This window comes from Thalassophryne amazonica, chromosome 4, assembly GCF_902500255.1.
Source record: "Thalassophryne amazonica chromosome 4, fThaAma1.1, whole genome shotgun sequence".
Lineage (NCBI taxonomy): Eukaryota > Metazoa > Chordata > Actinopteri > Batrachoidiformes > Batrachoididae > Thalassophryne > Thalassophryne amazonica.
The window spans coordinates 1,387,036-1,402,274 of record NC_047106.1 but is presented as its reverse complement, the minus strand read 5'-3'; the positions used below and the strand labels follow the sequence as shown (position 1 = coordinate 1,402,274).

At 44.3% G+C, this 15,239-nt stretch overlaps 1 protein-coding gene across 5 annotated transcripts in view; it reads right to left on the bottom strand.

Moving 5' to 3' along the window:
* Positions 1 to 15,239, bottom strand: part of LOC117509343 (S-arrestin-like) — an 86,952-nt gene that overhangs the window by 11,765 nt on the left and 59,948 nt on the right. For all 5 annotated transcript variants that reach the window (XM_034169007.1, XM_034169009.1, XM_034169010.1 and 2 more), the window contains exons 10-11: positions 12,689 to 12,761; positions 8,511 to 8,648 (exon numbers count right to left, since the gene is read on the bottom strand). In XM_034169007.1, the coding sequence (XP_034024898.1) occupies positions 8,511 to 8,648; positions 12,689 to 12,761 (211 nt within the window). The remainder of the gene's footprint in view (positions 1 to 8,510; positions 8,649 to 12,688; positions 12,762 to 15,239) is intronic.

The following is a 15,239-nucleotide window of genomic DNA, read 5'->3' as shown; positions in this document are numbered from 1 at the left end:
CCGAGAGGATCGTCGTCTGAGGACCTGCTGCAGCCTTCATCTACCTTCACAGCTGTTGGGTCACAACATTTCACCTCCACCGCCTGATCCACCGTTGAGGACTTCTTGTTTCACCAGAGGCCTGTTAGCCGTCTGGTGTTCAGGGCTGCTGTTGGGCCTTCATGGTTATGTTCAAGGTCCCCACCGTATTTCACCCCAATAGGCAATCCGCAACTTCAGGGGTGGCCAAGTTCGGTCCTCAAGATCTACCTTCCTGACACTCTTCTTTGTCTCCCTGCTCCAACACACCTGAATCCAATGAAAGGCTCATTAAAAGCCTGCGAACGAGTCTTTCATTGGATTCAGGTGTGTTGGAACAGGGAGACAATGAGGAGCGTCAGGAAAGTAGATCTCGAGGACCGAACTCGGGCACCCCTGCACTACTTGATCCGTTACCCGGGTATCACGACTGGGATGAGTGCTTTTTGCCAACTATCCTAATTAGGGTTAGACACAATACAACCACTAGTGGAAGCGGGCAGCCACAGTCTAGAGCCCAGGGTCCAATTCCACCTGTAGAGACACTGCCTTGGTCAGGGGCAGAGAAAGGAACACACCCCAAATAACGCACGGACCCAAACTAAGGAGCAGAACCTAAATAAAGAAAGGACCCAAAATAAGGAACAGACCCTAAATGAGGAGCAGTCCCTAAATAAGGAGCAGACCATAAATAAGGAACACACCCCAAATAAGGAACATACACTAAATAAGGAACAGAGCCTAAATAAGGAATGGAACCTAAATAAGGAACAGACCCTAAATGAGGAATGGACCCTAAATAATGAACAGGTCTTAAATAAGGAACTGACCCTAAATAATGAACGAACACTAAATAAGGAGCGGACCCAAAATAAGGAACAGACCCTAAATAAGGAACAGAATGTAAATAAGGAGCAGACCCTAAATAATGAACAGACCCTAAATAACGAACGGCCCCTAAATAAGGAGCAGACCATAAATAAGCAGTGGCCCCAAAATAAGGAGCAGACCCTATAAAAAAGGGGCAGACCCTAAATAAGGAGCGGACCCTAAATAAGGAGCAGACCCTGAATGAGGATGGACTCTAAATACTGAACGGACCCTAAATAAGGAATGAACCCTAAATAAGGAACAGACTCTAAAAAAATGAATGGACACTAAATAAGGAGCAGACCTGAAATAAGGAGCAGACCATAAACAAGGAACAGACGCTAAATAATAAACTGACAATAAATAAGGAGCAGTTCCTTAATAAGCAACAGACCCTAAATATAGAGCAGACCCTAACCAACGAATGGACCCTAAATAATGAATGGACACTAATCAAGGAAGGGACCCTAAATAAGGAATGGACCTGAAATAATGAACAGACACCAAATAAGGAACAGACCCTAAATAAGGAACAGACCCTAACTAAGGCACAGACCCTAAATAAGGAACAGACCCTAACTAAGGCACAGACCCTAAATAAGGAGCAGACCCCAAATAAGGCACCGACCCTAAATAAGGAACAGACCCTAAATAAGGAGCGGACCCTAAATACGGCGCAGACCCTTAATAAGAACAGACCCTAAATAAGGAAAAGACCCTAAATAAGGAACAAACCCAAAATAAGCAGCAGACCCTAAATAAGGAATGGAACCTAAATAAGGAACAGACCCTAAATGAGGAATGGACCCTAAATAATAAACGGGCCTTAAATAAGGAATTGACCCTAAATAATGAACAAACACTAATCAAGGAACGGACCCTAAATACGGAACGGACCCGAAATAATGAACGGACCATAAATATGGAGCAGACCCTAAATGAGGAGCAGAACCTAAATAATGAACAGACCTGAAATAAGAAGCAGACCCTAAATAAGGAGCAGGCCATGAAAAAGGACAGATTCAAAATAAGGAACGGAGCCTAAATAAGGAGCGACCCTTAACTAAGGAACGGGCCCTAAATAAGGAGCAGAACCAAAATAAGGAGTGGACCCTATAAAAAAGAGCGGACCCTAAATAAGGGGTAGACGCTAAATAGGGAGTGGACCCTAAATACGGCACAGACCCTGAATAAGGACAGACCCTAAATAAGGAATTGACCCTAAATAATGAACAAACACTAAATAAGGAGCGGACCCAAAATAAAGAACAGACCCTAAATAAGGAACAGAATGTAAATAAGGAGCAGACCCTAAATAAGGAGCGGACCCAAAATAAGGAAAAGACCCTAAATAAGGAACAGAACGTAAATAAGGAGCAGACCCTAAATAATGAACAGGCCATAAATAAGGAACAGCCCCTAAATAAGGAGCAGGCCATAAATAAGGAGCGTCCCCAAAATAAGGAGCAGACCCTAAATAAGGAGAGGACCCTATAAAAAAGGAGCAGACCCTAAATAAGGAGCGGACCCTAAATAGGGCACAGACCCTGAATAAGGACAGACCCTAAATAAGGAACTGACCCTACGCTATATTTCGCAGGTGGAAGAAAGCAGTCCTAGTAATATTTCTAATATGGAGGCCAAAGGACAACGAAGGATCAAAAATTACCCCAAGGTTCCTCACTTTGTCAGTGTGATGTATGACACACGAGCCTAGGCTGAGTTTTAACTGGTGAAATTGATGACAATGTCTCACTGGACCAAGAACCATCATTTCAGTCTTTTCAGAGTTTAAAGTAGGAAGTTTCTAGACATCCAACTTCTCACTGCTGCAAGGCAATCTTCTAAGGATTTATATATATATATATATATATATATATATATATATATATATATATATATATATATATATTCTATTTCAGTAATATTATTATTGCTTATCCTTGCACACGCTGTTTGATACACATGTTCTTCTACTCGCACCCATCTTGTGTGTGTTTTTAAGAGCTGACGTAACGTGAATTTCTCCACTGTGAGATCAGTAAAGTCTTATCCTATCTTATCTCTAAATAAGCAATGGACCCGAAACAAGGAGCAGACCCTGAATAAGGACAGACTCTAAATACTAAATGGACCCCAAATAATGAACAGACCCTAAATAATGATTGGACCCTAAATACGGCGCAGACATAAATAAGGAACGGAGCCTAAATAATGAACAGACCCTAAATAAGGAGCAGACCCTAAATAAGGAACCGACCCTAAATAATGAAAAGACCCTAAATAAGGAATGGCCCCTAAATAAGGAGCAGACCATAAATAAGGAGTGGCCCCAAAATAAGGAGCAGACCCTTAATAAGGAACGGACCCTAAATAAGGAACAGACCCTAAATGAGGAATGGACCCTAAATAATGAACGGGCCTTAAATAAGGAACTGACCCTAAATAATGAACGAACACTAAATAAGGAGCGGACCCAAAATAAGGAACAGACCCTAAATAAGGAACAGCATGTAAATAAGGAGCAGACCCTAAATAATGAACAGACCCTAAATAACGAACGGCCCCTAAATAAGGAGCAGGCCATAAATAAGCAGTGGCCCCAAAATAAGGAGCAGACCCTAAATAAGGAGCGGACCCTATAAAAAAGGGGCAGACCCTAAATAAGGAGCGGAGCAGACCCTGAATGAGGATGGACTCTAAATACTGAACGGATCCTAAATAAGGAATGAACCCTAAATAAGGAACAGACTCTAAAAAAATGAATGGACACTAAATAAGGAGCAGACCTGAAATAAGGAGCAGACCATAAACAAGGAACAGATGCTAAATAATAAACTGACAATAAATAAGGAGCAGATCCTTAATAAGCAACAGACCCTAAATATAGAGCAGACCCTAACCAACGAATGGACCCTAAATAATGAATGGACACTAATCAAGGAACGGACCCTAAATAAGGAACGGAACTGAAATAATGAACAGACACCAAATAAGGAACAGACCCTAAATGAGCAGACCCTAACTAAGGCACAGACCCTAAATAAGGAGCAGACCCCAAATAAGGCACCGACCCTAAATAAGGAACAGACCCTAAATAAGGAGCGGACCCTAAATACGGCGCAGACCCTTAATAAGAACAGACCCTAAATAAGGAAAAGACCCTAAATAAGGAACAAACCCAAAATAAGGAGCAGACCCTAAATAATGAACAGACCCTAAATAACGAACGGCCCCTAAATAAGGAGCAGGCCATAAATAAGCAGTGGCCCCAAAATAAGGAGCAGACCCTAAATAAGGAGCGGACCCTATAAAAAAGGGGCAGACCCTAAATAAGGAGCGGACCCTAAATAAGGAGCAGACCCTGAATGAGGATGGACTCTAAATACTGAACGGACCCTAAATAAGGAATGAACCCTAAATAAGGAACAGACTCTAAAAAAATGAATGGACACTAAATAAGGAGCAGACCTGAAATAAGGAGCAGACCATAAACAAGGAACAGACGCTAAATAATAAACTGACAATAAATAAGGAGCAGATCCTTAATAAGCAACAGACCCTAAATATAGAGCAGACCCTAACCAACGAATGGACCCTAAATAATGAATGGACACTAATCAAGGAACGGACCCTAAATAAGGAACGGACCTGAAATAATGAACAGACACCAAATAAAGAACAGACCCTAAATAAGGAGCAGACCCTAACTAAGGCACAGACCCTAAATAAGGAGCAGACCCCAAATAAGGCACCGACCCTAAATAAGGAACAGACCCTAAATAAGGAGCGGACCCTAAATACGGCGCAGACCCTTAATAAGAACAGACCCTAAATAAGGAAAAGACCCTAAATAAGGAACAAACCCAAAATAAGGAGCAGACCCTAAATAAGGAATGGAACCTAAATAAGGAACAGACCCTAAATGAGGAATGGACCCTAAATAATGAACGGGCCTTAAATAAGGAATTGACCCTAAATAATGAACAAACACTAATCAAGGAACGGACCATAAATACGGAACGGACCCGAAATAATGAACGGACACTAAATAAGGAACAGACCCTAAATAAGGAGCTGACCCTAAATAATGAACAGACCCTAAATCAGGAGTGAACTCTAAATAAGGAACGGACCATAAATATGGAGCAGACCCTAAATGAGGAGCAGAACCTAAATAATGAACAGACCTTAAATAAGAAGCAGACCCTAAATAAGGAGCAGGCCATGAAAAAGGACAGATTCAAAATAAGGAACGGAGCCTAAATAAGGAGCGGCCCTTAACTAAGGAACGGGCCCTAAATAAGGAGCAGAACCAAAATAAGGAGTGGACCCTATAAAAAAGAGCGGCCCCTAAATAAGGGGTAGACGCTAAATAGGGAGCGGACTCTAAATACAGCACAGACCCTGAATAAGGACAGACCCTAAATAAGGAACTGACCCTAAATAAGGAGCAGACCCAGAATGAGGACGGAGTCTAAATACTGAATGGACCCTAAATAAGGAACAGACCCTAAATAAGGAACAAACCCAAAATAAGGAGCAGACCCTAAATAAAGAATAGAACCTAAATAAGGAGCAGCCCTAAATAAGGACAGGCTCTCAATAATGAACAGCCCCTAAATAAGGAACAGACCCTAAATAATGAATGGGCCTTAAATAAGGAATTGACCGTAAATAATGAACAAACACTAAATAAGGAGCGGACCCAAAATAAGGAACAGACCCTAAATAAGGAACAGAACGTAAATAAGGAAAAGACCCTAAATAAGGAACAGAACGTAAATAAGGAGCAGACCCTAAATAATGAACAGGCCATAAATAAGGAACATCCCCTAAATAAGGAGCAGGCCATAAATAAAGAGCGTCCCCAAAATAAGGAGCAGAACCTAAATAAGGAGAGGGCCCTATAAAAAAGGAGCAGACCCTAAATAAGGAGCAGACCCTAAATAGGGCACAGACCCTGAATAAGGACAGACCCTAAATAAGGAACTGATCCTACGCTATATTTCGCAGGTGGAAGAAAGCAGTCCTAGTAATATTTCTAATATGGAGGCCAAAGGACAACGAAGGATCAAAAATTACCCCAAGGTTCCTCACTTTGTCAGTGTGATATATGACACACGAGCCTAGGCTGAGTTTTAACTGGTCAAATTAATGCCAATGTCTCACTGGACCAAGAACCATCATTTCAGTCTTTTCAGAGTTTAAAAGTAGGAAGTTTCTAGACATCCAACTTCTCACTGCTGCAAGGCAATCTTCTAAGGATATATATATATATATATATATATATATATATATATATATATATATATATATATTCTATTTCAGTAATATTATTATTGCTTATCCTTGCACACACTGTTTGATACACATGTTCTTCTACTCGCACCCATATTGTGTGTTTTTAAGAGCTGACGTAACGTGAGTTTCTCCACTATGAGATCAATAAAGTCTTATCCTATCTTATCTTATCTCTAAATAAGCAATGGACCTGAAATAAGGAGCAGACCCTGAATAAGGACAGACTCTAAATACTAAATGGACCCTAAATAATGAACAGACCCTAAATAATGATTGGACCCTAAATACGGCGCAGACATAAATAAGGAACGGAGCCTAAATAATGAACAGACCCTAAATAAGGAGCAGATCCTAAATAAGGAATGGAGCCTAAATAATGAAAAGACCCTAAATAAGGAATGGCCCCTAAATAAGGAGCAGACCATAAATAAGGAGCGGCCCCAAAATAAGGAGCAGACCCTTAATAAGGAACGGACCCTAAATAAGGAGCATGAATTAGGAGCACACCCTAAATAATGAACAGACCCTAAATAAGGAACAGAACCTAAATAATGAACAGACCCTAAATAAAGAATAGACCCTAAAAAATGAGCAGACCATAAATAAGGCACAGACCCTAAATAAGGAGAAGACCGTAATAAAGGAACAGACCCTAAATAAGCAACGGACACTAAATAATGAACAGACCCTAAATAAGGAACGGACCCTAAATAATAATCAGACCCTAAATAAGGAACAGACCATAAATAAGGAGCAAACCCTAAATAAGGACAGAGCCTAAATAAGGAATGGCCCTGAAATGAGGAGCTGACCCTAAATAAGGAACTGCCCCAAAATAAGGAACAGCCCTGAAATAAGGAGTAGACCCTAAATAAGGAATGGAGCCTAAATAAGGAGCGGGCCTTAAATAAGGAACAGACCCTAATTAAGGAGCAGACCCTAAATAATGAACGGACCCTAAATAAGGAGCAGACACTAAATAAAGAACAGACCCTAAATAATGAACGGACCCTAATTAAGGAACAGACCCGAAATAAGGAACTGACCCTAAATACGGAGCTGGCCCTAAATAAGGAGCGGCCCCTAAATAAGGAGCATATCCTAAATAAGGAATGGACCCTAAATAAGGATTGGACTAATAAGGAGCAGACCCTAAATAAGGAACATACCCTAAATAGGGAATGGACCCTAAATAATGAACAGACCTTAAATACGGAACAGATCCTAAATAATAAACAGACATTAAATAAGAAGCAGATCCTAAATAAGAAGCAGACGCTAAATAATTAGCAGATCCTAAATAAGGAGCAGCCCCTAAAGAAGGAGCAGACAATAAATAAGGAGTGGACCTTTAATAAGGAAAACACCCTAAATAATGACATAATAACATACGAACCCTAAATAAAGAACGGACCTTAAATAAAGAATGGGCCCTAAATAAGGAGCGGACCCTAAATAAGGAGCAGACCCTAAATAATGAAGAGGCCCCAAATAAGGACCAGACCCTAAATAAGGAACAGACCATAAATAAGGAGCAGAGCCTAAATAAGGAACAAACCCTAAATAACGAACCGACCCTAAATAACGAACCGACCCTAAATAAGGAGCAGACCCTAAATAATGAACAAATCAAATCAATTTTATTTATATAGCGCCAAATCACAACAAACAGTTGCCCCAAGGCGCTTTATATTGTAAGGCAAAGCCATACAATAATTACGGAAAAACCCCAACGTTCAAAACAACCCCTAAATAAGGAATAGACCCTAAATAAGGAGCAGACCCTACATATTGAACGGACCCTAAATAAGGAACAGACCCTAAATAAGGAGCAGACCCTAAATAAGGAACAGACCCTAAGTAACAAACATACCCTAAATAAGGAATGGACCCTAAATAAGGAGCAGACCGTAAATAAGGAACAGACCCTAAATAAAGAACAGACCGTAAGTAACAAACAAACCCTAAATAAGGAATGGACCCTAAATAATGAACAAACCCTAAATAAGGAGCAGAACCTAAATAAGGAACAGACCCTAAATAATGAATGGACCCTAAATAAGGAACAGACCCTAAATATTGAACAGACCCTAAATAAGGAACAGACCTTGAATAAGGAGCAGACCCTAAATAAGGAACAGACCCTATCTAAGGAATGGACCATAAATAAGGAGCAGACCCTAAATAAGGAATGGACCCTAAATAATGAACGGACTCTCAATAAGGAACAGAGCCTAAATAATGAACGAACCCTAAATAAGGAATAGACCCTAAATAATAAACACATGAACAGAGAATGTTATAGCGATGTGGCTCACATGCTGGATGAAGCCAGGTTGGTGTCTTCGTGTTTGAGTCGTCCGTCCAGCGCGATGCCTCTTCGGTCCTTGTTGTAAGCCAGCAGCGGGTACAGAGTATAGTCCTTCTTGAGACTGGTTCCAGAAAGGACCGAGTCACTGACGAGACAAAAAACACCTCAGTTAAACAGAAAAAAATGGACCTTTTCAGAATAAAATATTTCCAAGGAAAAGCTTCACTTTCAGGATGACATCATTTTAAACACTTCCTGAGGACAGAATAAAGAACATCTCTTTCTTCTAATGCCACACCCCCTAAAACTATCTCAAGGTTTTGAACACTGTCCGGTCAGGGAGGAGGTGCTGGTGCCATGTGTTGCTGTATCCATCATGCTGCAGAACTGTCTTAGGTCCTGGATAACAACCATCCAGAAGGTCAATGGCCCATCACCGCCTGTCCAAAGGAGTCATCTCGGTGCTGCAGTCAGGTGAAACATAGGCGTGTCCTTGCACAGGTGACCTTCTCCAACAATAAGGCGCCTGTGTGCCTTCAACAAAACCAAACAGTTTTTGAGAAAACGTGGTTTAAATACTCTCTTGCTTGCAATTTATTTGGAATATTGACCAACTTAACTATTAATAAGGAGCAGACCCTATGGTTGGATGGAATTTATCATGGAGTGAATTAAACTGATGGAGCTCATTACGAGTGAGTCGACGCACTGCTCCAGGAACAGAACATGTGTGTGGTGACAGCAAAAATCCCCAGTGTTAAATTAACACTGTAGGACCATATCAACACTGACAGTGTTAATTTAAAACTGGGGATTTTGCTGTGTGAAAGCGTTGCAGAGATGTTCACTGATCTCAGCAGGGACCTTCATGTCTATAGGTCCTTGGTATTTAAGATCCAGAGATGCTTGGAAGACCTGATGGAGTCATGAGGTCAAAGGTCAGAGGTGTTTGGTGATGCTGATCTCTTTGCAGGAGAATGAAGGCCCAAGTCTTCAGGGTCCTGCTGTTTCCTGTTATCAGACTTGGACAGTGTCCTGAGGACTGGATGTCTGGGGGTCTCTGTGGAGGATCTTTGTGTCCTTCTGGAATGACCCTGTGTCCAGTGAACGGTTACTTAGTGAGACTCAGATGAGGAGGATCACTGACACTGTGAGGGAACATCTAGTCCATGTGGGGAGTTTCTCTGGACTTGATTCAGGACAGAGGTGTCTCAGTGTGGAGGACCCCAGAGACTGGACAAGGACAAGGACATGCCCACGTTTCACCTGGTTACAGACAGACAGATGGTAACTTAGGAGGAGTGGACCGCTGTCAGTCTATCTGCCTGTCTGTCTGCCTGTCTGTTTGCCTGTATACCTGCCTGTCTGCCTGTATACCTGTCTGCCTGCCTGTCTGTCAGTCTGCCTGTCTGTCTGTCTGCCTGTATAGCTGTCTGCCTGCCTGTCTGTCAGTCTGCCTGTCTGTCTGTCTGCCTGTATAGCTGTCTGCCTGCCTGTCTGTCTGCCTGTCTGTTTGCCTGTATACCTGTCTGCCTGTCTGTTTGCCTGTATACCTGCCTGTATACCTGTCTGCCTGTCTGTCTGTCAGTCTGCCTGTCTGTTTGCCTGCCTGTCTGCCTGTATACCTGTCTGCCTGTCTGTCTGCCTGTCTGTTTGCCTGCCTGTCTGCCTGTATCCCTGTCTGTCTGTCAGTCTGCCTGTCTGTTTGCCTGCCTGTATACCTGTCTGCCTGTCTGTCTGTCAGTCTGCCTGTCTGTTTGCCTGCCTGTCTGCCTGTATCCCTGTCTGTCTGTCAGTCTGCCTGTCTGTTTGCCTGCCTGTCTGCCTGTATACCTGTCTGCCTGCCTGTCTGTCAGTCTGCCTGTCTGTCTGCCTGTCTGTTTGCCTGTATACCTGCCTGCCTGCCTGTATACCTGTCTGCCTGTCTGTCTGTCAGTCTGCCTGTCTGTCTGCCTGTATACCTGTCTGCCTGCCTGTCTGTCAGTCTGCCTGTCTGTTTGCCTGTATCCCTGTCTGTCTGCCTACCTGCCTGTCTGTCTGTCAGTCTGCCTGTCTGTTTGCCTGCCTGTATCCCTGTCTGTCTGTCAGTCTGCCTGTCTGTTTGCCTGCCTGTCTACCTGTATACCTGTCTGCCTGTCTGTCTGTCAGTCTGCCTGTCTGTCAGTCTGCCTGTCTGTCTGCCTGTCTGTTTGCCTGTATACCTGCCTGTCTGCCTGTATACCTGTCTGCCTGCCTGTCTGTCAGTCTGCCTGTCTGTTTGCCTGTATCCCTGTCTGTCTGTCTGTCTGCCTACCTGCCTGCCTGTCTGTCAGTCTGCCTGTCTGTTTGCATGTATACCTGTCTGCCTGCCTGTCTGTCAGTCTGCCTGTCTGTCTGCCTGTCTGTTTGCCTGTATACCTGTCTGCCTGCCTGTCTGTCAGTCTGCCTGTCTGTCTGCCTGCCTGTCTGTCTGCCTGTCTGTTTGCCTGTATACCTGTTTGCCTGCCTGTCTGTCAGTCTGCCTGTCTGTCAGTCTGCCTGTCTGTTTGCCTGTATACCTGTCTGTCTGTCAGTCTGCCTGTCTGTTTGCCTGCCTGTTTGCCTGTATCCCTGTCTGCCTGTCTGTCTGTCAGTCTGCCTGTCTGTTTGCCTGCCTGTCTGCCTGTATACCTGTCTGCCTGTCTGTTTGCCTGCCTGTTTGCCTGTATCCCTGTCTGCCTGTCTGTCTGTCAGTCTGCCTGTCTGTTTGCCTGCCTGTCTGCCTGTATACCTGTCTGCCTGCCTGTCTGTCAGTCTGCCTGTCTGTCTGCCTGTCTGTTTGCCTGTATACCTCTCTGCCTGTCTGTCTGCCTGTATACCTGTCTGCCTGCCTGTCTGTCAGTCTGCCTGTCTGTTTGCCTGTATCCCTGTCTGTCTGTCTGCCTACCTGCCTGTCTGTCTGTCAGTCTGCCTGTCTGTCTGCCTGCCTGTATCCCTGTCTGCCTGTCAGTCTGCCTGTCTGTTTGCCTGCCTGTCTGCCTGTCTGTCTGTCAGTCTGCCTGTCTGTTTGCCTGCCTGTCTACCTGTATACCTGTCTGCCTGTCAGTCTGCCTGTCTGTTTGCCTGCCTGTCTACCTGTATACCTGTCTGCCTGTCAGTCTGCCTGTCTGTTTGCCTGTCTGCCTGTCTGTCTGTTTGCCTGTATACCTGCCTGTCTGCCTGTATACCTGTCTGCCTGTCTGTCAGTCTGCCTGTCTGTCTGCCTGTCTGTCTGTCAGTCTGCCTGTCTGTTTGCCTGTCTGCCTGCCTGTCTGTTTGCCTGTATACCTGCCTGTCTGCCTGTATACCTGTTTGCCTGCCTGTCTGCCTGTCTGTCTGTCAGTCTGCCTGTCTGTTTGCCTGCCTGTCTACCTGTATACCTGTCTGCCTGTCAGTCTGCCTGTCTGTTTGCCTGCCTGTCTGTCAGTCTGCCTGTCTGCGTGCCTGTCTGCCTGTCTGTCTGCCTGTCTGTTTGCCTGTATACCTGCCTGTCTGCCTGTTTGCCTGCCTGTCTGTCTGTCAGTCTGCCTGTCTGTTTGCCTGCCTGTCTACCTGTATACCTGTCTGCCTGTCAGTCTGCCTGTCTGTTTGCCTGCCTGTCTGTCAGTCTGCCTGTCTGTCTGCCTGCCTGTCTGTCAGTCTGCCTGCCTGTTTGCCTGTATCCCTGTCTGTCTGTCTGTCTGTCTGCCTACCTGCCTATCTGTCTGTCAGTCTGCCTGTCTGTTTGCCTGTATACCTGTCTGCCTGCCTGCCTGTCAGTCTGCCTGTCTGTTTGCCTGTATACCTGTCTGCCTGCCTGCCTGTCAGTCTGCCTGTCTGTCTGTCTGCCTGTCTGTATACCTGTCTGCCTGTCTGTTTGCCTGTATACCTGTTTGCCTGCCTGTCTGCCTGCATCCCTGTCTGTCTGTCAGTCTGCCTACCTGCCTGTCTGCCTGTCTGTATACCTGTCTGCCTGCATCCCTGTCTGTCTGTCAGTCTGCCTACCTGCCTGTCTGCCTGTCTGTATACCTGTCTGCCTGCATCCCTGTCTGTCTGTCAGTCTGCCTACCTGCCTGTCTGCCTGTCTGTCTGGTTGCCAGCTAAAACCTAAGATGGTACCATGGTGTGGTGCAGTGATGCCACCAGGAACCAGGTGCTCCTCAACCTGAGCTACATGCTAAAAGCAACAGACAGAAGTGTTGAACTCACAAAGTCTCTTCTTTGGCCACTGATTTGACGTATTTGTCGTTGGAGTAAAGAACGACATTGGTCACCTGTTCAACTGAAAAACAAAAAACAACAAAGAAAAACACCTGACAACATGTTTAGCAGAATCAAAGAAAAACTACTGCAAAGCAACAAATAAGTTCAATCAAATCTGTTAATAGAAATTAAAGTACTATTCCACCAGTCAAAAGTTTGTTCCTTCAGCTTCTGGCTTTTCCCTCTTGCGGCTGCCACAGGAGATCAGAGGTGGATCCGCATGCTGATTTGGGAAAAGCTGGATGACCTTTGTAAAGCACGGACACACGTGGTCCTGAACCGGAAACAAGAGTACCAACTGTTCAGCCTCCACGCTGCCAGACTATTCCACAAGTGGAGCAGCACTAACCCTAACACCCCCCCACCCACACACACACACCACACACACTTTGGACACATCCTCCTTTCATCTGTGACCACAAGGGGGCGCTGCAGGCTGACCCAGTAACGCAGCAGTTATTGCTTCTTTAGTTGTAAATGAAAGTTTTCCACTTGTTGTCCTTTATGTGGTATTTAATGGTGAATTTTGCTTTTTTCCACAACCAAAATAATCTTCTCCAAGTCTGTGCAGGGCCACTCAGCCAATCAGCAGGTTGGTCGTATTTGGGTCCAGATTTGAGAGGGCACAGTTAGAAAGAGGGGCTGAACCATCATGATGACCATTTTCCTCAAAGTTATTACAGTAGACATCTTGAAATGGGAACCTTTAAGCACTGATTTCTCAAAAACTGCATGTTCACCTGCACTTATGATTCCAAACACTAAGTGTTTGTGGCACAAGGAATCCAATGGTTCTAATCAATGGAACTGGTCAATGACACGGATACAGATGACACCTTCGACTGTTGCTGCCCAAAAGTGGGTTGAACATTATCTGTGATATTGGAGCTGATCTCCTTCAGGCAGGTCTGATAAACAGTAAAATCTCGTCTCGTCTCACCGTGGACAGCAATTCAACTCAACTGATTTATATGTCGCCAATTCACAACATAAGTCACCCCATGGCACATCATGAGGGTAAGGTCTAGCCTCTCTTTTGGCTCCTGGATCCTGTGTGACATTAGGACTGGCTTAGGGTCCTACAGTTCATGCTCGTAGTTCAGCTTCAGTCCTGCTTGTATGACAGTTGGGTGCAACCTCTCGTGGGGCGGCTGATCTGCAGAGCCTTTGGTCATCCAGTGGCTCCTGAAACCGCACTGATTTGGTTGTGCCACGTCTCCCCTCCCACAGTCAGGGGTGTTACTCTGTATCATGTGGCTCTTGCTGAGGTTTTGGGCTCCCTGCAGGCTAAGGGACTGTAACTGTGGTTTGGGGGCTGGGTGGCATTGTTCTCATTACATGTGTTGCTCCCTACACATGTATTTCTAATTTTCCACACACATCCATTCATTCATTCAGTCCATATACACTTTAACTCTGTAGAAATCTGCCTTTCTCCTGTTTTAAGCTGTTTTGTTCTTTTGCTTAACCCTCATTGTCTTCATTCAGTGGTGCATCAGGCAGAGGAGGTGTCAAAGTCCATCCCCACGTCCACAATGTGGCACCTTTGCAACAGATTGGGTAGGGGACCTGGTGTGCTCCAGCCAGGGTTTTCACGTATCCCATAATCCCTTGCGCACCAGAGAGTCACTGCAGTCAAACAACATATAGAGAATCTACATGATGACAGTTGTAAATTAATACTATACTACAAAAATGTAATTTTTTATGCTTTTTGTCACGTTAATAAGAAACTGCTGCATGATACCCTGAAAACTTGCTAAAACAATTATAACAATCTGTGTCTGTTACGTTTAATCTGCGTGGAATTTAATAAACGCAAACCAAATTTCAGACATATTATATATATTAGTCTGGAACAAAGAGGACAAACAGTGTTGTAAAGAACAATAATCAAGACGTTAAAGAGCAAACTTCACTTTCCCCCAGAACGACATGATCAGGAAGCGACTGTAGCTCACAGCAGCTCCCACTGAAAATAACGGAGAGACAGACTCTGATTCTCACATTTTTACATACAACAAACACAATAACAACGTCTATAAACCCAGAGAATATATTCACAAGAGTTTTAGGCACAGTATAAAAATAGTTTTATGTTGTGATGTTAATGGTGTTGTTCGTGTGCAGCGATTAAAGTGCAGAGTGATCAGAGCGTCTCAATGCAGTTCTCAATGTTACTGAGATCTCGCAGAGCGGCGACCTCTCCGAGGTTTTGTGGGATTTGAAACCTGAAAAGTGTGGATGGCCACTGCGGTACCCATGAACCCTGAACACGAGACAGCTAATGGGGATCTGGTGAACCAAGAAGTCCTCAACAGCAGATCAGGTGAAGGAGGTGATGGCTTGTCACCAAGAGCTGTGAAGGTGGATGAAGGGTGCAGCAGGTCTTCAGACCCCAATCATCTAAGATCTCCCAGCCATCAGACCAGGCTGAGGATCTGTCAACGATGTGTGTTTGCCAGTGTGCAATGACATTCCTGCAAGAAATAAACCC